At 37.9% G+C, this 24,984-nt stretch overlaps 1 protein-coding gene across 1 annotated transcript in view; it reads left to right on the top strand.

Annotated features, from left to right (window-relative positions):
* Positions 1-22,656, top strand: part of tanc2b (tetratricopeptide repeat, ankyrin repeat and coiled-coil containing 2b) — a 39,402-nt gene extending 16,746 nt beyond the window's left edge. The window contains exons 4-22 of the mRNA XM_042767114.1: positions 1,384-1,665; positions 2,567-2,691; positions 7,001-7,232; positions 8,160-8,329; positions 9,119-9,726; positions 10,972-11,080; positions 11,195-11,317; positions 11,399-11,635; positions 11,815-11,911; positions 12,153-12,259; positions 12,338-12,431; positions 16,603-16,736; positions 16,821-16,944; positions 17,031-17,206; positions 17,701-17,833; positions 19,598-19,689; positions 19,793-19,939; positions 20,167-20,267; positions 20,348-22,656. Of these exons, the coding sequence (XP_042623048.1) occupies positions 1,384-1,665; positions 2,567-2,691; positions 7,001-7,232; positions 8,160-8,329; positions 9,119-9,726; positions 10,972-11,080; positions 11,195-11,317; positions 11,399-11,635; positions 11,815-11,911; positions 12,153-12,259; positions 12,338-12,431; positions 16,603-16,736; positions 16,821-16,944; positions 17,031-17,206; positions 17,701-17,833; positions 19,598-19,689; positions 19,793-19,939; positions 20,167-20,267; positions 20,348-22,424 (5,168 nt within the window). The 3' untranslated portion in view covers positions 22,425-22,656. The remainder of the gene's footprint in view (positions 1-1,383; positions 1,666-2,566; positions 2,692-7,000; positions 7,233-8,159; positions 8,330-9,118; positions 9,727-10,971; positions 11,081-11,194; positions 11,318-11,398; positions 11,636-11,814; positions 11,912-12,152; positions 12,260-12,337; positions 12,432-16,602; positions 16,737-16,820; positions 16,945-17,030; positions 17,207-17,700; positions 17,834-19,597; positions 19,690-19,792; positions 19,940-20,166; positions 20,268-20,347) is intronic.
* The last annotated feature ends 2,328 nt before the right edge of the window (positions 22,657-24,984 follow it).

The following is a 24,984-nucleotide window of genomic DNA, read 5'->3' as shown; positions in this document are numbered from 1 at the left end:
TTTTACTTGCATTTGCCACTCAGCAAGTGTAAATTTTGGATCTTGAGATCTTTGGATCGTGAAAGTGGTGCGTTTAATGCACAGTTTTGACAGAAATGTACTTAGACAGTAATCACAATTGTGGGAAATGATGTGTTTCCTCTTTAACTGTCTCTCACATCCTCACGTTTTCCTCCTCTCACCTGAAGTCTTCACCCACTGCATTTTTTATTTGGAGTGATGTGCTTTTTTCAGTGCAAGCTCTCTCTCTCTCTCTCTTTCTCCTGTCGCCTGTCTGTGTGTGTCTCAGCTTCCGCTAACAGTCATGCCTGGCAGTCTCAGTCACGTAAGTGTGGGATCTTACAAAGGCTGATCTCTGTCCCGTCTGTGCTGTCAAATGTCCCTTTGATAGCCGAGTATAGCAGTAGTGGTCTGTGATCTTCTGGAATGACTGTATCATATTGTATTTTGTGATGTGGACAAATTAGTTGTGTGGTAGGTGTGCAAATGTGGGGCCCTGTGTAATATTTTTTTCATTTATTATTTATTTTCTGCTTGTTTTTCCCCGAAATTGTTTTGTTTTTTACATTATATTGTATTATACATTATGTTATAATATAATAATTGTGTGTGTGTGTGTGTGTGTGTGTGTGTGTGTGTGTGTGTGTGTTTAAAATTATAGTACTAGTCCATATTATAAGTATGATTATATAATTGTATATAATATTGTATAATAAAATATAATATATTTTTGTAAATAATAATTATAATAGCTAATTTTAAAAGAAATATTATAACATAATAATATAAATTAATATAATTATATATATATATGATATAATATAATATAAATTATTGTTTAAATTTACATATAAAAAAATACACATAATATAATAAATTATTTAAAATAATTACAGTACTATCTTATGTATATATATATATATATATATATATAATTAATAATTTAATAAAACATAAATAATATAAATTGATATATATATATATATATATATATATATATATATATATATATATATATATATATATATATATAATTAAATTTAATTATTATTATTTGTAATCCTAATGAAATTTTATCATCAAAAAGAGTCTAATCAAATTAAATTAAAAAACACTAACAATTTAGTAATTTTAGTGTTGTCAAGCCTTAAATCATAGGGCCCTAGATATGTGTCTTCTGCCTTATTTTTTATTACATTTTAATTTATTCTTCAATTCTGCCTTAAATCCTAGGGCCCTAGATATGTGTCTTTCTTTGAGCCTATGTGTCTGTTGATTGTTTTTGATCTTAGGTTATTTCTGCATGTTTGTATTGTTTTAAAGGGTGCATCTGAATATTTTTCATACACATTCATATTTTTTATACTTTTTGTCCTTCCCCAGTGCGATTCGCTCCGTACAGACTGCAGGACATCGCACTAAAGCCGCTGCTCTTCGAGGTGCCCAGCATCACCATGGACTCTGTGTTTACTGGCCGTGATTGGCTCTTCCAGGAGATTGACGCATACCTACGCACGGCCCACTGTGCCACTAATCGTGGCGTGGTTCTGGTGGGCAACATCGGCTACGGCAAAACGGCCATCATCTCGCGCCTCGTGGCTCTCAGCTGCCATGGCAACCGCATGCGACAGATCGCCTCCGACAGCCCACAGGCGTCACCAAAACGTAAGGTTTATTACTAGAATATGTGACTTTTGCTAAGTGCACTGACCAAACTTCATATGTTATCGGTCAGCCAATGGTGATTCTGTGCCGCAGTGAACTTTTCTAAAGCTCATTCAGGCAAAAGCTGAAGTGTGTGACTTCTGCGCCACTTTCTCTGGCAACACCTAATGTATATTGTATATAAAATAATCAACACAGGCTCATTAAAGATATCCCTGTCTATATTTCTGGAAAACTCCAAAAATGTTCCAGCCGAATGAACACTAGTGGCAGTAAAACACCAACAATAATTTTCTTTTTCACACAAATTATGATTACGGGGCACAATTACTGAAGACTTATTTTTTGCATGAATTCTTGCACAATACTATGTCATGGCCTCAACACACTTTTACCATAGTGCATGATTTGTAAATAAATATTTTGATGTTTGTATCTTATAAGCAGCTCCAGATGTTTGGCTTTTCTGTTGTAGTAAACTTGCTCGGTAGTGCACCCGGTGCAGCATTGCAATTGTGATGTAATAACTTTAGTACAAATCCAGCCTCAGCAAATGTGTTTTCATCTCAGGTTTGCTTTTGTTATCACTTTCAGTTAGGTTTAGAGTTGAGATAGAGTATAGATGGTTATGTTATTATCAAAAGTGATAGAGCATTAACCATTTAGACACTGGACATTTTATTTTCAAACTGCTGCAATAGGTACAACAACCTGCGTAATAAAACATTGACAGATTCATATTTATCTGTTTCGGATAAAACTGAACACGCTTTTAGCTCCACTCACTGGACATTTCACTGCAAGAAGCCACGTTATGTAATTTTACAGAAATGTTGGCATAGACATGTTTTTTCCTTTGAGCCTGGCTTTAGTATAATTCATTGTTTTCATGTGTGGTCAGATGGAGATGGCATCCCTCTCACGCAGCCGCAGCCTTCCCATGGTACACTGGGAGGAGGAAGTTGCCCTGGGACTCCAGAAATGAGGAGGAGACAGGAGGAGGCCATGAGGAGGCTCGCATCACAGGTACACACACACACACACACACACACACACACACACACACACACACACACACACACACACACACTAGGGAGTAATAATGCATCAATGTATTGATTTAAGGAATTTAATTATCAATTATAATTAACATAATAATGCCCAACGTGTTTCAGAGTTTTCTCAGAAGCTATGGAATTAATATGGAAGCTGGTTTCTGCCAAGGGATAATTAATAATAATAAATTATATATATAAAAAAAAGGTAATTGAGACTTTTTTTCAGTCAAAATTGCAAGATATAAACTAAAAAAAAAAATTAAGTTTTATCTTGCAATTTTGACTTTTTCTCTCTGAATTCAGACTTTTTCTCTGAATTCTGGCTGTACATCTCACAACTTTGACTTTTTTTCTCAGAATCAGAATTGAAAATAGTAAAAATTGTGAGCTATAAATAGAGAATTGTGAGGCAAAAAAAAAGAGCCAGAACTGCGAGAAAAAAAGTCACAATTGCCTTTTAATATTTGTTATTCCATGATGGAAACAAGCTTCCATAGGGTGCAGATACTGAGCTTAAGGGACTAAAGCTAGAACAATTCAATTTTAAATAAAAAAAAATATATCTAAAATTATGTGAATTAAAATAATTATAATATTTTTAAATAAATAATACATTTTACATTTAAAATTTTCAAATAAAAATTTGGGATCAGTTCAAAAGTTTGTTCTGGAATATCTAAAGAGTATTTTTATGTTGAAACGTGTGATGTATACTCTATTAATTGATTTGTTGAAATGTTAATTTTGTGACCCTGTTAGATTTTAAAAGGCTCTTATCTAAATGTGTGTGACAGAAATCATATTTAAATGACTGGATTAGTATTTTTATGTTACATGATATGTTAATGTATTATGCATATTCAACGACGTACCTGCCTTCTTTATCAGAAATCAAAGCTGGTTTCTCACTGAAGCTGACAATTTGGTATCAAGCCAACCTTAACACACACACACACACACACACACACACACACACACACACACAGAGATGGTTTCCCACATCAATCTTCTCACAATAGGTCCTGTTGACCGGTAGAATTGCTTCTCCTCACACACAAAAGGCCGTCTTAACCTGTGCATGCCCGCTGTCACGGTCTCAGCTATTGCATTATGCAGATATGTTTAAAAAAGAGAAGTAAGTTTGCCAGTGCGCCTCATAAAATATTTATTCAGGCAGAAAGCAATTTCTTTGCTATGCTATTAGATCTAGTTAAGTCAATGCATTAATAATCAACTCTCTCTTTCTACCCTTCTGGATGGTTTAAGTTCCCTTTAAAACATTTGTATGAGTGAATTAGTATTCTAATATAGTTGATCCTCTCTCTGGCTGTCACAGCCAGGACTCTGCATCTGATCTCTCATTTCTCCATCATCTCCTCCACCTGTGCTGTGACGTGTGTAGCCCTTGGCTCTCTGTGCATTCAAAGAGCACTGTGCACTTTCGCCAGTAAACCATCACACCTCATTAACAGAGTTTGTGGAGCTTGAGGGGATGTTGCTGGTGTTTGTTGTCCTTGCTTTTTTAAATCCTTTCTCTGGAGTCCAATAATGCACGTCAAACTGAATTATCATGCAGAGATGCAGTAACTGGTGCATTTCAACATGGGTGAGACACATTATTTTACACCATAGTAGGTAAAAATGTTGTGGGTTATGTTTTAGCCAACCGTGATTACCAAGTTGTTGTTAATTCTCTGAATGGTGTGGTTACAGAGGGCTGTGCATTGAACAGGAACAACAACACACTTATGTTTGCCTATGAAAGAGTATGAGTGAAAAATAATGTTTTTCTTTTTTTTTTTTTACTTTTTTACTTTTTGTTTAATTGCATTAAAGTTTGTATTTTCTTGTAACATGAGCATGCGGGCTGTAAAATCTGTTAATTGTTTTAAAAGAAGTCTGTTTTGCTCACCAAGGCTGCATTTATTTGACCGAAAATACAGTAAAATCAGTAATGTTGTGAAATATTATTACAATTTAACATAGCTGTTTGCTATGTGAATATATTGTAAAATGTAATTTATTCCTGTGATGCAACGCAGAATTTTCAGCATCATTACTCCAATTTTCAGTGTCGCATGATCCTTCAGAAATTTACGTTTATTACATTTTACATTTATGCATTTGGCAGACGCTTTGACTTACAGTGCATTCAGGCTATGCATTTTTTTGCCATGTGTGTTCCCTGGGAATCAAACCCACGACCTTTTGCGCTGCTAACAAAATGCTCTACCACTTATCAACATAAAAAACACTAAAAATCTAAACTAAAACCAAAAAAAAATTTATTATTAATAACACAGAAGAAAACAGTTGTGCTGCTTCACATTTAAATGGAAACGGTGATACATTTTATTGTTCAGTAATCTTTGATGAATACTTGACAGAAGTAGAAATCTTTTAGTCACTTTTGATCGATTTAATGCGCTCTTGCTGAATATAAACACTAATTTCTCTGTCAAATAAAAAATACTAAACCTACTAGTTTATGTAAATATCATAAGTAATATTAGTTATTATAATATAGATAATAATATTAATATTAAAATGTACAATATTAAAATTTTATACATTATAACTAAATATATTAAATCTAAATATGAAATAAACATCAGACTATAGATAGATTCTGTTTTGAATAAGTATTAAATCACAAATAAGCCTCACCCTAAATAATACAATACATTAAAATGTGTAATATACTCCTCTTTCCTGCATTGCAAACCATACAGTTTTGAAAGTGAGTTTAGCCAAGAGGTCAATATGTGACGTTTAGATCCTTTATGCACGTCAAAGTTCACCAAACTCAGCTGAATATATTTAGTAAAATGTAATAAGCATGAAACTGTTGAGCTTTCAGAAGCACCATAGGCATCCAGTCTGACTGGAGCACATTACAGTAATTATCTGCCTCTCTCTCTGTAAGTTCTGCTGAATCACCAGCAGCTCAGGGCCCCCTGCTCGGTCTGCTTCACGCTTATTTCAGAAGTGTTGAATAATGAACATCAGGACAGGTGAAGGTGAAGTCGGAGCTGGGAAGGTGTCACTACATTGTGCTGCTTTCCTTTGAACACTGTAGCTGTATTCTCAGTGAAAATACGATGCAGTCGTGATTTGTACCTTATTTTCTACTGACGCTTCCAATTTCAGGTGCAATAAGTATGTGCTAGAAACATACTGCATTCCAACAATGCTTAAAAGTGCAGATGTCAGCTTTCCACCATTGTGCTAACTTCAATGACACGCCCTCTTTCCAAAACTCCGCCCTCCCGTACTCGTCAGCCAACCAGATGTCAGCTATCCTGAATGGGCAAAATGATTGGCGTGCAGAAATGCTTATAGAACATGTTGTCTTAAAATAGCATAGTGTAATATTATTGTTTAAACAGCTCTATATTATAATATTTAAGTTATGTTTTTATTAGCATTTGTATTATATTTGCATTCTCTTGCAAAACTTGCATTCATTAGAAAAATGTTGGTGCCTATGAGAAACTTACACAACATTTGTTAGAAAAATATTTGCATTCCCTCAAGAAATGCTATGTTTGCTCACAAAACCTTTTGCATTCTTTATGAGTGAATGCATGTTTTTTGGGGCAAACACAATGGTTTTGGAATAAAAAATAAATTATTGAAATATAGTTTTTTTCATCACCATGTGGCTTTAGGGGGTCTGTGGTAAACATTATGTTTCGTGTGGTATTTAGCTGACTACAAAAATAGATTTTAGTCTGAAACACTGCTGTTGGACAGTATTACTTCAGAAAAAAAAACAATTATTTTATAGTTTTTGTTATCTTTTTTGTACTCAATTATGTTCTCTCGCTCCTTTTTTTTCTTTTTTTTTTGTGGTACTAGCACTGAAAACGCTGTGTAATCCTCACAACCGAGGTTTCAGAAGTTTTTTTTTTTTTTTTAATTAAGCTAATTACAGCTTTAATGGAGCTAATTATTTGCACTTGTCTTCAAGATGGGCGTCCCACAGAAACTAATGATAAAAGGCTTGCCATGGCCTCATTCCAAATTGAGGGAGAAAAAATGTGCAATTCAGCACCTTGCCATTCAAATCTGTCAGGGGACAAATAAAACTGCACTACAGCCACAGCATATTGTTTTTCTGCTCTTTATTTGGGGACTGTTGTTCCACATCATAATCAATATTATTAGTAACATTTTATAATCGTTTTGTATTACAGCAAACTGGTGATCGATCAGCACAAAATCTGCAGTCTGGTGTCTCTCTCACCTGTGCTTCTCTTTGCCGCCCCCTGCAGGTCGTGGCGTATCACTACTGTCAGGCAGATAACGCCTACACCTGCCTGGTTCCGGAGTTTGTGCACAACGTGGCGGCACTGCTGTGTCGCTCGCCACAGCTCGCCGCGTACAGAGAGCTGCTGCTGAAAGAGCCGCACATACAGAGCATGCTCAGTCTGCGATCCTGCGTCCAAGATCCGCCCACTGCCTTCAGACGAGGGGTGCTTGAACCACTGGATGCACTTTATAAAGGCATGAGAGCTCAACAGCCATAAACAAACACATGAGTGGATCAATCAAGAGTTTGTGTGTATATCTTTAAAGGAATAGTTCATCCAAACATGAAAATTGTTGAACAATTTGTTACCCTTAGGTCATCTAAGATGTAGTTTGTTTCATCATCACAACAGATTTGGAGAAACGTAGCATTCCATCACATGCTCAGAACAGTGAATGGGTGCCGTCAGAATGAGAGTCCAAACAGCTGATATAAACATCACAATAATCACAAAAAATCTGCACGACTTCAGTCCAACAATTAATGTCTTGTGCAGCCAAAAGCTGCATGTTTGTAAGAAACAAATTATTTTTTTAAACAGTTGCTAGTCCTCTATCCATAATATGGCTTTCTTCAGTGAAAAAGTCATCTAATCTGAATCAGGAGAGAAATCTGCACAGATCAAGCACTGTTTACAAGCCAAAAAAGCTTGAATTTTGATGGATTTTATCAATTTTTATGGACTCATATTTTGGCCAGAAGTTTAAAACATCTTAATGATGGATTTTTTTTTCTTACAAACATGCAGCTTTTGGCTTCACAAGACATTAACTAATGGACTGGAGTGCTGTGGATTACTTGTGGATTATTGTGATGTTTTTATCAGCTGTTTGGACTCTCACTCTGACGGCACCCATTCACTGCAGAGCATCTATTGCTGAGCAAGTGATGCAGTGCTGCATTTATACAAATATGATGAAGAAACAAACTCATCTACATCATGGATGGCCTGAGGGTGGGTACATTTTCAGCAAAAAAATAAAATAAATAAAAATAATAATAACTAAAATAAAATAATAATTTTAGGGCAAACTTTTCCTTTAATGTAGAGTAGATGCAGAAATGTAATTCAAAAGATTTACTGCATGTGTAAAAGTTTGTATGTTGCTGTTTTTCCTCAGAGAGGAAGATCACTCCAGATGAAGACCTCATCATTCTCATCGATGGTCTGAATGAGGCTGAGTTCCACAAACCAGACTATGGTGACACGATTGTGTCTTTCCTCTGTAAGACCATTAACAAGTTCCCAGCCTGGCTCAAACTGGTGGTGACTGTCAGGACCTCCCTGCAGGTGAACACACAAACGTACTATAACTGTTTATACGTCTCATTCTCACACAACGATACCTCGGATTTGTACCATATAAATATATTATAATAACTGGATCATTGCATATTTCCAATATTTGAAATATTTACTAAAAAATACAGTACCATTCAAAGGATTATGATCAGTAAGATGGTTTAATATATTTATATTTAATATATTTTAATATCTGTTTGAATATATTTTAAAACTTAATTTATTCCTGTGATTAAAGCTGAATTTTCAGCATCGTTACACCAGTCTTCAGTGTCACATGATCCTTCAGAAAACATGAAAATATGCTCAGAAGGTCTTTTTTTTTTTTGCCCCCACTTTTTGAATTTCATGGATATTTTCTGTGACATTTTTGTCTGAAAGCCCTGTTAATTTCTCACTCTGGTATGATGACATATGAATTTGTTTTGAGTTGAAAATCGGTGGAAAAACAGAACATTTGAAATTTTACATTATATATATGGCATTGTTAGATTATTGATTTGCATGTGAACTTCTAAAATAGGCTTTTATAAAGATCTCATTTTTTGTTGTAGCTATAAATGCACTTATTACAAAAATCGATCAATTTTGAGTTTTTAATACATAAAAAAAAACTAGGTTGAAATATTAAGATGCTAAGTCAAAATAATGACTTAATGTGACTTAACATTTACCAAAACACTATTTTACGGTACATTTCGCCTCTACTAAACACATCAAAAAACAGCTACAAATTAATATAGTCTCGAAGTTACTGATCTTACCTCTTTCTTCCAGGAAATCACCAAACCTCTGCCCTTCCACCAAATCTCTCTGGACGCCCTGGAGGAAAATGATGCCATCGACCACGACCTCCAGGGCTACATCCTGCACCGCATCCACAGCAGCACTGAGATCCAGAACAACATCTCCCTCAATGGCAAGATGGACAACACCAGCTTCGGCAAGCTCAGTTCCCACCTCAAGGCCCTCAGCCAGGGCTCTTTCCTCTACCTGAAGCTCACCTTTGACCTGATCGAACGCGGCTACCTGGTGCTCAAGAGCACCAACTACAAGGTGGTCCCGGTCAGTCTAGCTGAAGTTTACCTTCTGCAGTGTAACATGCGCTTCCCGACACAGTCGTCCTTCGAAAGGGCCCTGCCGCTGCTCAACGTGGCCCTGGCCTCCCTGCACCCGCTCACCGATGAGCAGATCTACCAGGCCATCAACAGCGCCTCGGTGAAGGGCACGCTGGAATGGGATGACTTCCAGCAGAGGATGGAGAACCTGTCTGTGTTCCTGGTGAAGAGACGGGATGGGACGCGCATGTTTGTGCACCCTTCTTTCAGAGAGTGGCTCATATGGAGAGAAGAGGGAGAGAAGACCAAGTTCCTCTGCGATCCCAGGTCTGACAAAATGCACTGGAATACCAAATAAGAGTAAAAATGGTGAAAAAGAATAAATGATCAAACTCTTCTGCTCATAAAGAAAGTTTAAAACAACCTACGATGGTTTGCTTGTGTTGGCTGGCTTACCGGCCTGTGTTATGCTGGTTTTTAAATGGTTTTGGGCACATGGATTAACCAAACCGTCCAAAGACCAGCTTGGTCAAGGTGGGAGTTTGTTGAGATCTGCACAAGTTAAATGAATACCATCTGTCCAGAAGGAACAAACCCACACAATCTAAAAATACATTTTTAATTAAATAGACATACATATAGCTGTAAAACAGGATACATGCTTGAGTTTAAAATACTCAAGACATGTTTTACTTAATATATACATATGTATTAAAACTGGTTTATGCATTAATATGTCAAAACAAATGAATTAGAGGTCAGTCAATATTGGATTTTGCTAATACAATAATGTGCCTAAAGAAAGGCAATAAAAATATATTGTGCCAACACATGTAAAATCTATATATTGAATCAATGTCAGGGTTATTACTGTTAACTAAAAATAAAGCCATAAAAGAAACATTTTCATTAATTGAAATAAAATATGCATTTTATTTGTCCTAGTTTGCAACATTTTTGTTTAGTTTAAGTTGAAGTACTAAAATGACTAAAACTAAATAAACTACAACTTAATAATTATATATATATATAATTCTGTATATATATATATATATATATATATAGTATATATATTATATATATATATATATATATATATATAAAATAAAATAGACAAAACAAACAACAAATTACCTAAACTTTAACAAAATTTAATATGAAAAAAAAAAAAAAACAGAATTAAAAAAAATTATAATAGTATGTCAATATTACTAAAAAACAGTGATCACAAGAATGGATCACAATTCCTGTTTTTTCCTTCCCAAATTTAAGACCTCCTAAAATAATAATTAAGAATTTTGTAAGATTTGCATTTATGCATTTATTCAAAGTGGCTTACAACAGAGGAACAAAAGCAATTCATTACAGAGCCAACAACCTACATGTTATATCATTTAAGATATTTAAAATTTTCTATGGTGTTAAATTTCCATCAAACTGAATTTTTAGATTAAAGTCTTAAAGAAATCTGAGAAGCATATTATATCTTCAGGGTTTTGTGACAGGTGCAGTTTCACTGTGAAGTATTTTATAATTCTTACATGTTTTTTGGCTTGTTTGTTTGTTTTTTAAGAATGGCCACACGCTTCTGGCTTTCTGGTTCTCCAGACAAGAAAACAAACTAAATAGACAGCAGACAATTGAGTTGGGTCACCATATACTGAAAGCACACATATTCAAGGTAAGAGTGTCATGCAAGTATGTGTTAACGTAACAGATCGCCATAATGCCTGTATTTTACAGGTAAAGCTTTCATGCATTAAGGCTTTTGTCTCAATTTCTCATCATACTGTAGGGCCTGAGTAAGAAGGTCGGAGTTTCTTCATCCATCTTGCAAGGGCTGTGGGTGTCATACAGTACAGAGAGTTTATCAGCAGCTCTGTCATCGCTCAGAAACCTTTATACACCTAACATAAAGGTACTGCTCAAATTTACAGACCTTACATTGGTTTCTTGCTCCACAGCATTAGATTTATTTTTCTGCTTTCATTTTTTGTAGGTGTCCCGGCTGCTGATATTGGGTGGTGCTAATGTGAACTACCATACAGAGGTGTTGAACAACGCTCCGGTGCTGTGTGTGCATGCACACCTGGGCTACGTGGACATGGTGAACCTGCTGCTGGAATACGGTGCCAGTGTAGATTCAACATCTGAGAGCGGCCTCAATCCTCTGGGCTACGCCGCCGCCGCTGGACACCTGGGCATAGTTACCACCCTCTGCAAGAGGAAAGCAAAGGTACAAGAGTGTCTGACACTCATAAATATATACCTGTATATATAGTATATATGCACAATAAATGTTGTCGGGTATCTATGATTGAGCACTTTCCCCACGTTGAACACGTTCCTTTGCTTTCTCAGTTCGCATCAGACCATGCAGAATGATATTTATGTGCATGTCTGTCCTCTCTTTAGCTCGACCACTTGGACAAGCATGGTCAGTGTGCCCTGGTGCATGCTGCTCTTAGAGGACATCTGGAGGTGGTGAAGTTCCTCATTCAGAGTGACTGGGGTCAGATGTACCCCCACACACCCACACCCAAACACCCACACCAAAAACCCCACACCCAACCACCCACACCACACGCCAAACCCACTGGCAAGAGTATAGAGTAGAGTTCGCCCCACACAAGCCACGCCCCAGGAGTCACAGCCCTCCAGCCCTGAGCGACAGGGCGATGCAGCGGAGGTGCCGCAGGAGTCCGAGCAGAAGGTGGAGGAGCAGGAAGAGACTCCAGAAGAGGAGACGCAAGCGGACACACAAACTCAGCAGCAGACATCACCACAGCCTGTGACCTTCAACAAGAGCGTGGCAGTACAGCAGGCCCTTATAGCAGCAGCCAGCATGGGATACACAGAGGTAGTGGCCTGTTGGTGTCACACAGTTCCTTGCATGCTCCTTTCTTATATAGCTACTAACTGTATCTGTGTCTTTAAGATTGTGTCTTATCTCTTGGACTTGCCTGAGAGGGATGAAGAGGACACTCAACGTGCCCAGATTAACAGCTATGATACCCTGTGGGGTGAGACAGGTAGAGCTCCACTTATATAGGTTTTTTCAATCTAAGCTGCCTGCATTGACAGCTGCCTACTGAGGCAGCATCCTAACTGGCATGAAAGGGACGCAGGGATGCACCAAAATGAAAATTCTGGACCCTGATTCTGGAAACTGAAACCGAAAATGCTTTGTAATCATTGTTTATTATTTTATGAAATAATCTTAAGTAATTTTGTAATTACTCTCTTTGTCAGAGAGTGAATGTGCATTTTTAGCATTATTTGACAAAGCTAAAATCAGACCACTCTGTTTGCTTTAAATCTTGTAATTGTACAATCTAAATTTAAATAAAAAAAAGAACATGCTCATGCTACATGTATGTAGCATCTTTGTTTGGACTGTGATTAAAATGCACTAGTTGTTCTAATTTCAAATGGCTGCAGATTTTTTTGAAGGCCAGTTCAGCCTGTAACAGAGCAAATAAACAGCTTGTTCATGTACTCTTTCATTCTTTCTTGTCTCTTGCTTAAAAAAAAAAAATCAGCTATCGGTATCAGAATCAGCCCATTTGCTGACAATCGGAATCGTCCATGAAATATCATAATCGGTGCATCTGTAGTTTTTTGTAGATAGCCTACTGGTTCGTATAGACTCAAACAGTCATAACTTTGACTTAATAGCAAGTCAAGAGAGTACACTGGTCCTCTTAAACTGGTAAACACAGTAGGTATGCACACACATAAACACACACAGTGTTAGTGTGTACATAGTATTCCCTATGTTATGGGGTCCAAATGTTTGTGTGTGTGCGGACAAAAAGATAAAGGTTCAAAACTGTGAGGGAAAGCATTGTGAATGAAGATCGAATTAAAAATTATAAGAGTTCAGACAGGGTTCGTACAAAGTGCTTGAAGTACTTGAATTTGACTTTTTGAAATTTAAGTCCTAGAAGACCCTTGAAAACAGTCATATTTTTGAGCGTGTACCTGAAAAGTACTTGAATTTTTAAAGGGCAGTATGTATGAAATTAGTGTTGTTAGTTTTTTTTTCTAGATAAAAAATCTTTTTACGCAAAATTAACAATGCAGCACATCTCACATGAATACAGAGCTATTTCGCCAGGCTTTTAGCAGCGCACAAGATTTTGCGATATTACTCCTTGAGATGAAAAGCTGTCTCGCGATATTAGTATAAAGTTGAGTTTGTGGTTAAACCTTTGATTGTGCTTGCATTATATTGTTCAGTCTTTTATCGCATGCGCTGTTCGTTTGGGTTTCATTAGGGAATGCATATAAAGTCTGACACGTTTTGTGTTGCACTGTTATCATTTATCTCAGCAGCTCGGGACACAAACTCTTCCTATGCATATGCTGTGAGTTTGTGTTGCTTAACATTCATCTGGGAAAACAGTGCATGTTATCTCACTAGACAGCACAGGAGAATGCATCAACATATTTCAAAATATGTGAATTTTGGTACATTTAATTTCAAAATTAAAGTTCAAACCCTAGCTCTGAGTTTGCATGCGGCCAAATATTAAAATTAAAGGATTTAAACGTCCTTGGATCACACTGTAAAGTGAAGCCTCGCCAGGCCGTTGGTGCCCTCTACAGGTGTTTGATATAATACATAATATACTTAAATTGGTTATGTTACATAAAACATTATGTAGGCCTATTTTATCAGGGTTGTTCAACAAAACCATGTAATTACTTGGTTTTGATACTTTATTTGAACCAATTATTATTGCCTCATCGTTAGTTTATATATAAATAGTCATACTAAAGCCTGTTTTTCACTTAGGTCTGTTTGTGTTACTAAAAAATCTGTAAAATCAGTAGATTACTTACCAAAATAATCATTAGCCCGATATTAGTTAAAATATTTTAAAATACAACTGCATTGTTTTGATTTGTGTGTTTAAAAGACTTTTTTTTTTTTGTCATTTAAAAAAAAAAAATCGTAAAAATTTTTAAAATATTGTCTCATTCTAGTGAACCAAGTATCTTAGTATCTTGTGAGCTAAGTGTATTGTCACACATCCTAATGTTAATAAGAGATTATATTGCTCATAATTTCCCAAGTGTATTATCCAGCTTTCATTCTTCAGGTCAATCTTATATTCATGAAAAAAAAATCAGTTTGAATAAAGAAAGCGATAACTTTGCCATAACATCCTTTAATAATATATACAACATAATAACAATATTGTTTAATAAGTGAAATCTCTGATTTAAGTCCATGAAAACCAAAAAAGTAGTGCTTGAAAAGTCCTGGAATTTTATTTTGCATTTTCTGTATGAACCTCATGCTATATCAAAAGAAGTGAAATTCATCAAAAATGACTTATTAAAATCTGTGTGTGAGGCTTGTGATGGACTGGCCATCTATGCAGGGAGTTTCTCTACCTGTGACTCGAGACGCTGGGTTAAGATCCAGCTCCCTGTAACCCTGATAAGGACAAATAGGGTTGGATAATAGAATAGCTGGATGACTTCTTAAACGTTTTATTTAAAGATACAGTTCACAACTTTAAAGGCATTTTTTAAATCAATTAAAAAGTTCAGAACAAAATAATGTTCAAATTAAAGAATAAAAAACTGACTGCAATTTACCTCACAGAACTGGGCTAACAGTACTCAACATCACACTTATAAATGCTGCAGGGAATACAATTAAAAAATACACAAAAAAACAAAAAAAATAAAAAAATCAAATAAAAAAAATACGGAACAAAATCAAGTTCAAAACAAAGAATAAAATCAAACATATTTGGTCTAGAATGAATAAAATATCATGTAGAATTACATTAAAATAATACTTTAAAATCATAAGAAGGGGAGAGCTACTGGGTACTGCTACCCCAGGGCTTTCGGCTCAAATTACCACACTCTTACCATTTTAACAAACTTGTAACATCCAGAACTGTATAGAGCTAACATCATGCTGACAGTACAGCCTCATGTTCAAACTTCCTAAAACATAAACACATAATATTTTTTCAGATTTGTCTGTAATTGTTCAGACACAAGAAGCATGAGTCCTTGAACATTAAAAAAGCACTTTGAACAGCAAAAAACCTAAGTGTAGTTACCAATCATTCCATGGGCCTCTCTCCATCACAGGGTGAGTAAAGTCAATAACTCTTCAGGACATTTCCAAAATAAATGACATAAACTAAAAAAATCTTCCACATAAACTTCCACAAGTGACTTCTTATATGGAAATATGTTATGAATATATGTAACATTTCTCTCACTTTGTCCTCCATTGAGGATTGTTTTTTCCCAGAGCTTGTCACATTGCGATTTGGGATCACTTTCTGTGCAAAAAAAATGCATATGATGTGCAATATTTTGGTTTTAAAATGCTGTCCACACAAAAATATGTTCAAAGAATATTTTCCTAACGTTTGTATTACAAAAATGTTAATTCTGAATGTCTAAAAAAAATTGTTTTCTTGGTTATGTGAATGTTAAGGGAGCATCCCATTTTCTCATTTTGCAAAAAATTATGGGAATTTTACTTTTAAGTGTTCTCTGAATATTTAGAAACAGGTAGTAACATTTAAAAAGCATGAGGCAAATATCCAACTAAAAACATTTTAAGGAAGAAAACTTTTCATAAACCATATATGTGACCCTGGAGCACAAAACCAGTCATAAGGGTCAGTTTGTCAAAATTGAGATTTATACATCATCTGAAAGCTGAATAAATAAGCTTTCCATTGATGTATGGTTAGTTAGGAGGACAATATTTGGCCGAGATACAACTATTTGAAAATCTGGAATCTGAGGGTGCAAAAAAATCTAAATATTGAGAAAATTACTTTAAAGTTGTCAGAATGAAGTTTTAATATATTTACAGTAGGACATTTACAAAATATTTTCATGGAACATGATCTTTACTTAATATCCTAATGACTTTGGTCATTAAAAAGAAAAATCAATAATTTTGACCCATACAATGTATTTTTGGCTGTTGCTACAAATATACCCCAGTGACCTAAGACTGCTTTTGTGCTCCAGGGTCACATATAAATAATGTTTTTGTGCTAAATCTTTGAGAACATTATTAATCTTTCTGTTTATGTTAGTAGAAGAATGATTGTTCATAACATTGAGAGAACCTAAGCAGAACATTAGAGAATGCTCTCTGTCAGCTGGATGTCATGATTGACAGCTCTCTCCTGCTCTTCTCCTCAGCGCTGTCAGCAGCAGCAGGCCGGGGAAAGATGGAGGTTTGTCGGCTGCTGTTGGAGCAGGGCTCTGCTGTGGCGCAGCCCAACCGGAGAGGAGTCGTGCCGCTCTTCAGCTCTGTGCGTCAAGGGCACTGGCAGGTAATTGATAAAGACTCGTTTTCCAGATTTATTTTTGAAAGATAGAGAATGTGTCTACATGTTTAGCTGTACCCTCTCTTTCAGATTGTGGATCTGTTAGTGTTGCATGGAGCAGATGTAAACCTGGCTGATAAACAAGGCCGTACTCCACTCATGATGGCTGCCTCAGAAGGGCACCTGGACACGGTTGAGTTCCTAATGGCTCAGGGTACATGATACACACCTTTGTGGCACAAAAGCACTGTTTAATGAGGTTTGCATCACATATACCTCATATCTTATGTTTATTTGTAGGTGCATCTATGGATCTAATGGATAAGGAGGGTCTGACTGCGCTCAGCTGGGCATGTTTGAAAGGACATCTGCCTGTGGTTCGCTGCTTGGTGGAAAGGGGTGCAGCGACAGACCACACTGATAAAAATGGACGAACACCTCTTGATCTGGCTGCCTTCTATGGAGACTCAGAAGTGGTGAGCGATATTTCAGTTAGCTTGGCATTTTTGGGTTAAGGTTTCCAAAGTTTGTCTTGAGTAGCCTAACTTGGTTTATCATGGTGTTGATTTAATAAATTGTTATATAAGAAAACATCGCAAACTATAAAAAACCTAAACCAAAACTAAATAAAGTACAATCGCATTTTAATGAAATTCTGATATTTATGTTTAAATTAATATAGTGGGTTAAACAAATTAGTCTCTATGAACAGTATAGGTGGAGTGCTGTGGATAACCACAGAAAATCATTTCTGCAAGCTGCAAAAAATACATTGGTCCAGTAACAGTGAGCTTTCACTTTTACTTCTACTGTAAGTGTAGATCTGTCTTTAGAGATTATTTTCTGTGCCTATCCACAGCAATTTGTACCTACACTTGTGTTTAATGTATGCATGATGAAAAGCTAAAAAATATTCTTATTTCCTCCATTACTGAGTTTCTTTCTTCTCTCTGCTCTCTTTCTGTCTCAGGTGCAGTTCCTGGTGGATCATGGGGCTTTGATAGAGCATGTGGACTACAGTGGGATGCGTCCTCTGGACCGGGCAGTCGGCTGCAGAAACACATCAGTGGTGGTGGCTCTGCTGAAGAAAGGAGCCAAAATCGGTATGACAATTTACATGCAACTTCATGTAAACACCTCATTCTGTCCTATTGAGCTTGATCTGAATTAAATATTCATCTGATTGAAAGGGGTATTGTAGTCCTGAAATATTAAGGAAAACAATTGTGCAAACACTGCAATATGACTGTTTTTCCAAATTTGGATTCGAAAATGCAGCACATGCAGTGCTGTGATGCATATATTTGCATACGTATTGCAAAGTGCCTCTTTATTTTTGTCTTTTTGCTTTTGAACTAGTCAGTGGAGGAGAATAACTATTTGCAAAAAAAGCTCTTCTGACATATACGTCAGCTTTTCAAATAAATTATTAGCAGGTATTTAGCAGACAGTCTACTAATACTTTTGTTGACATGTACTTATATTAGGGGTGTGCCCGAAGTCCATAGGAGACCATCGGCTCTGACAATTAGAAGATATTTAAATAAATGTTAGAATCATAATAAAAATATTTTTGTATCAGTTATACAAGGCATATTTGTTCAGTGATAACTACGAAGAAAAAAGATAGGCTGTAAAACCATAGACAATTTTACGAACTTCCAGGTAAAACCTCGCCCATTTCTGAACACAGATACAGATAATAACAATTTTGAGATTGATACAGATACAGATATTGGCTCTGCTGCACACCCCTAACTTATAGTTAGTAAAATGTAAAAAGTAGACTGTCAAAATACCTGATGCACGTGTAAACGTACATGTGAAATCAGACTGGATTGATTCTGACTGACAATTAGTGCATGTGAACTTACCCAGTGTTAGTGTGGCTCAGACATTGCCCAAATGTCTCAATAAGCATAGTAAAACCAGAAAAAGAAAATCTCTTAGGGGAGAGAAATTAACATTAGCTTGTTCTACAAGAAGAGAAATCACTGGAAAGTCCCTATATATGTGTATGTGTTTTCATGTAACTCAGCTGCTTTAGCATTCTGCTGCTCTGTGCTTTACTTCACTTACTCCAGCTGCTCTTGGTTAATGCGTCTTTTTGTTTGTTTTGTTTTCTTTGCATTTGTTTTCACTCGCTACCTGTTTCTCTTGCTCTGTTGCTCTTTCTCTTTACTGTCTTTCTCTCTCTGTTTGTCAATTCAGTTGTTGGTAAGAGGTAGTTTAACGTTGTTAGTGCTGGTGTTGTTTTGCTGTTTTACTTTTAATTTCTAATTCTTTAGCTGAAGCTCTTTTTCCCCACCACTCACGGCTGCTTTTTTGTGTTCCCCCTCACTTTTCTTCCACGACCACTGCATTACTCTTAACTTCCTCTTTCTCCCACTCTCACTTTCACTCACCTACACACACGCCACTCTCATCACCACCTATGGTTGTGCCACTCACCCCATCTTATTCTCCCGCATCCCCGATCCTCATTACCTCGCTCTTACAACCCCTGACTTCTGGCCACAGGATGTCAGACACTGCCAAGTCGGCATAAAGGAGGTAATGGTTGTGCTCGGGGCTGCTTGCATCTTGCTTCCCTTCAGGCATCCTGACAGCTCTCTTTTCTGTGTGCAGTGGCGTGTTTGGGTGCTGCAGGTTTGACTGGCACTGTAAACTGCCATGAACTGTTAAATATGAAAGGTTACGGGGAATGAGAACTTGAGTTCACCCTGAAGGCATCCTCATCCTGTTGTCCTCGCCTTCATCTGTTTGTTATGATTCCTGAGCACTCTGCACTCCTCCGTCTCTCTCTCCATGTTTTCCCCTCAAACCAGTTGTTCATTTTGACCCATCAAACATCCTGTTACCCATAGGTCCTGCTACCTGGGCAATGGCAACATCTAAACCTGACATCATGATTATCCTACTGAGTAAACTTTTAGAAGAAGGAGATGGCTTCTACAAGGTCAGATTTACTCAAAATTTACTTTTGATGTTTGCACAGATTTGCCTAGAACAAAGTCCTAGATTCTGTGTATTTACACAGTCTATCATCTTTTCACCTACAGAAGGGTAAAGTGAAGGAGGCAGCTCAGCGCTACCAGTATGCTCTGAAGAAATTTCCCCGAGAAGGATTAAGTGAGGACCTGAAGACCTTTAAGGAGCTCAAAGTGTCTTTGTTCCTGAACTTGTCTCGCTGTCGGAGGAAAATGAATGTGAGAACAGCATGAATGTTTCTAAAAATACTCTTTGCAAGGTGTCGTTCTAGCACACCATAAGATTCTGCTTATGAATCTTGTTTGATTCTGTAATATTGTAACTGCAGCATATCATGAGAACCTTGCTGATATATGTCTAGTACAACTGTGCAAAATAATGAAATGTCAACCCCCAAATTACAAAAATGAAATAGATTTGACTAAACAAACTCTCTTGGTTCCAGGACTTTGGTATGGCGGAAGAGTTTGCTACCAAGGCTCTGGAACTGAAGCCTAAGTCTTATGAGGCATTCTATGCTAGAGCCCGTGCCAAGCGTAGCAGCAGGTAGGGTTCTTCCATTATTTTCTTTCCTTACGGATCAAGTTACTTAAGGGTGGCTTAATATTTCCATTGCTGCTTTATAGGCAGTTCGCTGAAGCACTAGATGACCTGAGGGAAGCCATAAAGCTGTGTCCCAACAATCGTGAAATCCAACGTCTCCTTCAGCGCGTGGAGGAGGAGTACAGGCAAGTTACCCAATCAGAGGAGCCAGAGCTTGAGCCTCCTCCATCCCCACCACCATCTCCCTTACCAGTAGAGGAAGATGAGGAGCCCCCTCGTCATACCCCTCCCCCTGAGCCAAGACTGGATGACATGGAGCCTGTCCAAGACTTGTTTGAGGATGATGACTTCCTGGAACAAGAGCTTGAGGCTGTGTCTATTGGTCTTGCTTCTGACATTCGCTCGAATGCTTCGAGCCTTGCCATTATACGTAGTCCACCCCTTTCTCCGGGTCATCATGACACTGGCTACCTATCTGGAGGGCAGACCTTTGAGTTCCACCCAAGCTCCTCCTCTATGTCATCTCCTACCCATCATAGTTACCAGTCCACCTCCCCGTGTGTCTCTCCAACACATCAGAACTCCCACTACCACCAGAGTCCGCCCCATAGCTCGTCAGCCCATCAGTCCTCCTACCGATTCAGCCCTCCACCCATGGGCAGTGGAGGGAACCAGGGAATGGACTACCAGAGTCCTCCGCCATCTCCTCTTAGGCGTGGGGCTCCATTCAGAAGTAGCCCTCCAATTGAGAGTGTGTGTCTATATCGTTCCCAGTCTGGCTCTCCAGTCCGCTACCAACAGGATCCTTTACCTAGCCGCCCTAAATCACCGCTGTTGAAGATGAGCAGCCAGCGATCCTTCCAACTCCAGTCGCAACCTTCCCAGAGCTCTCAGACCAGTCAGCACCACCAGGTTCAGGGTCTTCGCCTGCAGCCCTCTATGGCACAGATCGTCCGCACTAACCAGCCCAGTAACAGTTTGTACAGCCAGTTGGCACATCCACTCAGTAGTAGGTACCAGGGCAGTTCTATGGATGTGGACAGGGAGAGAGATCGAGAGCCAAGGCTGGTGTACCAGCCCTCATTGGATGGCCTGTCAATGTCTCAAGTGCAATCCAGCCTTAGTGTGGGAGCTCTGTGTCAGCATGGGGGCCGAGGTGGGCCTGCTGGGGTTTTGGAGTCAAACTTGGGGAAAGATGAGATCCCTCAGCGTCCTGCTTCAGCCTACCGTTCAGCTACAGGGGGACCCGGAGGCATGCGCTTCAGCCAAACCCCCCAGATAAGCCGTAGTCAGTCAGCAGCATACTATCCTGTCTCCAAGCATGAACTTGAGAGAGCAGTGGCAGCCTCAGCTCTGCCACCATGCCAACTGGGCTCTCCAGAGATCCCCCACTTAGTGCGCAGACCTATCAGTGCCAATACAAGTGACCTAAAACAGCACGTATCGACCCCCAGACCACTTATCCACTCCCAGAGTGTAAATCTTCGCTTCTCCCCATCTAGCAGTAATATCTCCTCAGGCTCCAGCTGCAATCTAGCCCCTGGCTTCAGGCCCTCCTCCTCCATGGCCCAAATGGAAATCCCGCTGCAGACTGCATATGAACGAAGCTTTGATGAGCCATCGACCCTCTCACCCTCTCAGAGTGGACTGTACTCGGGCGAACCTGCCCGATCCCGGACCACTCCTTTCATGGGCATCATTGACAAGACCGCTAGGACTCAGCAGCAGTACCTTCACCAGCCTTCCCGGGCCTGGCCTGTCTCATCTCTGGAATCAGTTATCAGTAGCCCCACGTCACCTGGTAATTTGATCCACCAAGCCTCCACTGCTTCCTCCTACAGCCCACCTACATCTCTAGGCAATATTGCCTATTACAATAAGACCAATAATGCCCAGAATGGACACATGCTAGAGGAAGAGTACTATGCCCAGCCGCAGCCATCCTCCCTGGGCAAGCTTGCCAATGGAGGGGCCCGTGATCGAGACCTCCTGGAGCGAGTGAGCCAAGCGCCAACGTACCAGGATGTTAAGGTGGCTCGGACAATGCCCGTGGCACAGGCGTACCAGGAGAACATGTACCGCCAGCTTTCCCGTGATGCCAGACAAGGTCCCACCTCGCCCATCAAACCAAAGAGACCCTTTGTGGAGTCAAATGTTTAACAGGCACCCAAAAGGGTGGGCACAAAGGTGTGAGTGACAGTGAATGTTTGTGTCAGGTCTTGCGTAAGGGACTGTGTAGGTGCAGGTTGTTAAAGGCAGTATTTCAAGTAGAGGAAACTGCATAGTAGAAATACTTTTAATAAACTAAAAACATTGTTACAAACACCTGTGTACAAATACCTGTGCCTACTTTAGGTCAACTCAATCTGTTGGTAAAAACTCGGAACCCACCCTTATGAATAAAAAAAATAAAGTAAAATAAAAAAAAAAAAAAAAATCTTTAAAGCTCTGCACATTATATAAGAAAGCACATTTATTGACGTTCCACAACAGAGGAATAGTGTGTCTTGCCATTGTTCCCAGCACTAAAGCGGATATGAAACTGGCAATCTATGTGTTGAACACATTCATTCCTCACTTAATCCTACTGTCTCTCTTCCCAATGAAACTAAACAAATTTGCTAGGCTTTCTGGACATGATATTGTTGAATTGTTCAATACTGTAAAAAGTGAAAATCTGTTTCAGAAAAACTAAGTTGTAGTTATAGAAGGAAAAGAGGAATATTTATAATTAATATAAGTTATATGATGTATAGAAATATTAAAGCAGCTTTTCTGTCAGGTTTATTTTGTTTTCTTTTTGTCTTTTATTTTGTATTTATTGATCTGGTCTTTTAGAAACGTTATCAAATATTTTAAAAATAATGGGTTTATGACCAGAGATTATTGTTTTCACGGTTATTACCTTACAGTTCTGTCTCCCAAGCAGAAATATTGTTTGTGTCAAAATTTAAAGTTGTAGTGTGGCAATAATATTAGTTTAAACATTTTTTGGGAATACGCTTAAAAGATTTTCAAGTAATCCTCACATTTTGTGGATATGGCTTAGTCTTTATTCACAAAATGAGTTAATTACCAAGTACCGGAGTGGCAATCCTGCTGTATTTCAAGTTGAAGAATGTATCACACCATAGACGTCTTATGAACTCTACAGTATGTATACTACACAACACAAAGTTTCAGGGGCGTTTGCAAGGTAGTAATAGAATTTCTTTTTTCAGTTTCTTTATTGTTCTAAGAAGTGTCAGTATATCATGTGAATATGTTTGTTTTAACTTTTAAACTATTATTTGTATCTTTGTCTGTGACAGTATGAAGAAAGAGAGCACTTTATTCATTTGTAAAGATTGTATGGAATGTGAATATTGAGGGACTGGAGATGTTTTTTTTGTTAGGTTTTTTTTTTGCGTTTTTTTGATCTGAGATGGGACGTCCTTACTAATGAACTTTCGGTGAACACTGGAAAATAACCTGTGATTAGTTGTACTACTAGAAAACAAATAGCAGTCATTGTCCTTGGTGCAATTCTAATTTTTCAAGCAAATGAATGAACAATAATATAAAAGAGCAAAATTATGTTTTTAAAAAGATATTAAAAAAAGTGTATATAACAGCCTTTATAGAGCGCAGTGTACTTGCTGTATATAGTGGCCAAATGTGTTCATGCATACAAAATCCTGCTTTTCTTTGCAAAAGCGTCGCCCAATGGAGCGCGACAAAGACTTGATGAGCCTCACGAGTCAAACACAGTTCAGTGGCGTCACACACTACCGAAAAGTAAACCAGCCGTTTTGAAATAGTGTATTTGTCGTGTAAAAATACAATATTTAGTTAGTTCCTTTTGAAGTTCTTTGCTTCAGATTGCAATACTATTAACATGCCGAGCTTAAATGTGGCTTTGGTCAGATCTTCTCAAAAATACAGTATATGGACAGGTATTTAGACAGCTTGTCTTAAAGGCAACCATATTCACCTTTCTGTTGCCGTCAGTGTAAACTTGCTTGAATCGAGAGATGCCTCGTGGTCAGCTTCGGGGAAAAGCTAAGTAAATAACACTTGAGAACACAGGACTCTGATGTGGGCTTGTCAAGAGCCTCTTTAGGGTGGTGTGGTTTTTCAGTACAAGTTATTTTTGCTGTACATAACCTGACGCATGATTTATCCTCCATTCCCCTCTGAAATCGACATACACAGACATTCGTGAATCCGCCGTATGTCTCCCATTGAGGAACTAAACAGAAATAACGTTCACAGCTGACAAAAAAGAAATCTCACACTCATCTCCACCAAACTCAAGAGTAGAGACGTGACATTTACTTCTGAAGGGTTTGGCCATTCTTTTTATCTTTCAGTTGGATTTGAGTTGATTTTAATGTACTTGCTTGCTAAGCAGAGTTTCTCGTCTGTAAATGTGAGCTTTCAGAGCGCTGTGACAACGTTTAATGACTTCAATAAACCAGAATGTGTTTTTATCATGTCACTTGTCATTTTTATATGGTTTCAGTAGTTTTTTAATAGTTTCAATATAAGAAATGCATAACACTGGTCGAGCTCCTAATATTCCTTTTGTTGTGATTTTACTGTACTTTATATACAGATGTTACAGAACTGCTAATAATCAAGCCATTTAATCAAAACAAGTATCATAAGTATTCAAGGAATAGCTCACCCAAAAAAAAAAAAAAAATTGTACTCACCCTCAGGTCATCCAGATGTAGAT

The sequence above is a fragment of the Cyprinus carpio genome, chromosome A12, assembly GCF_018340385.1.
Source record: "Cyprinus carpio isolate SPL01 chromosome A12, ASM1834038v1, whole genome shotgun sequence".
Classification (NCBI taxonomy): Eukaryota; Metazoa; Chordata; class Actinopteri; order Cypriniformes; family Cyprinidae; genus Cyprinus; species Cyprinus carpio.
Note: the sequence above shows the minus strand (reverse complement) of the source record. Positions and strands in the feature narration are given on the sequence as shown.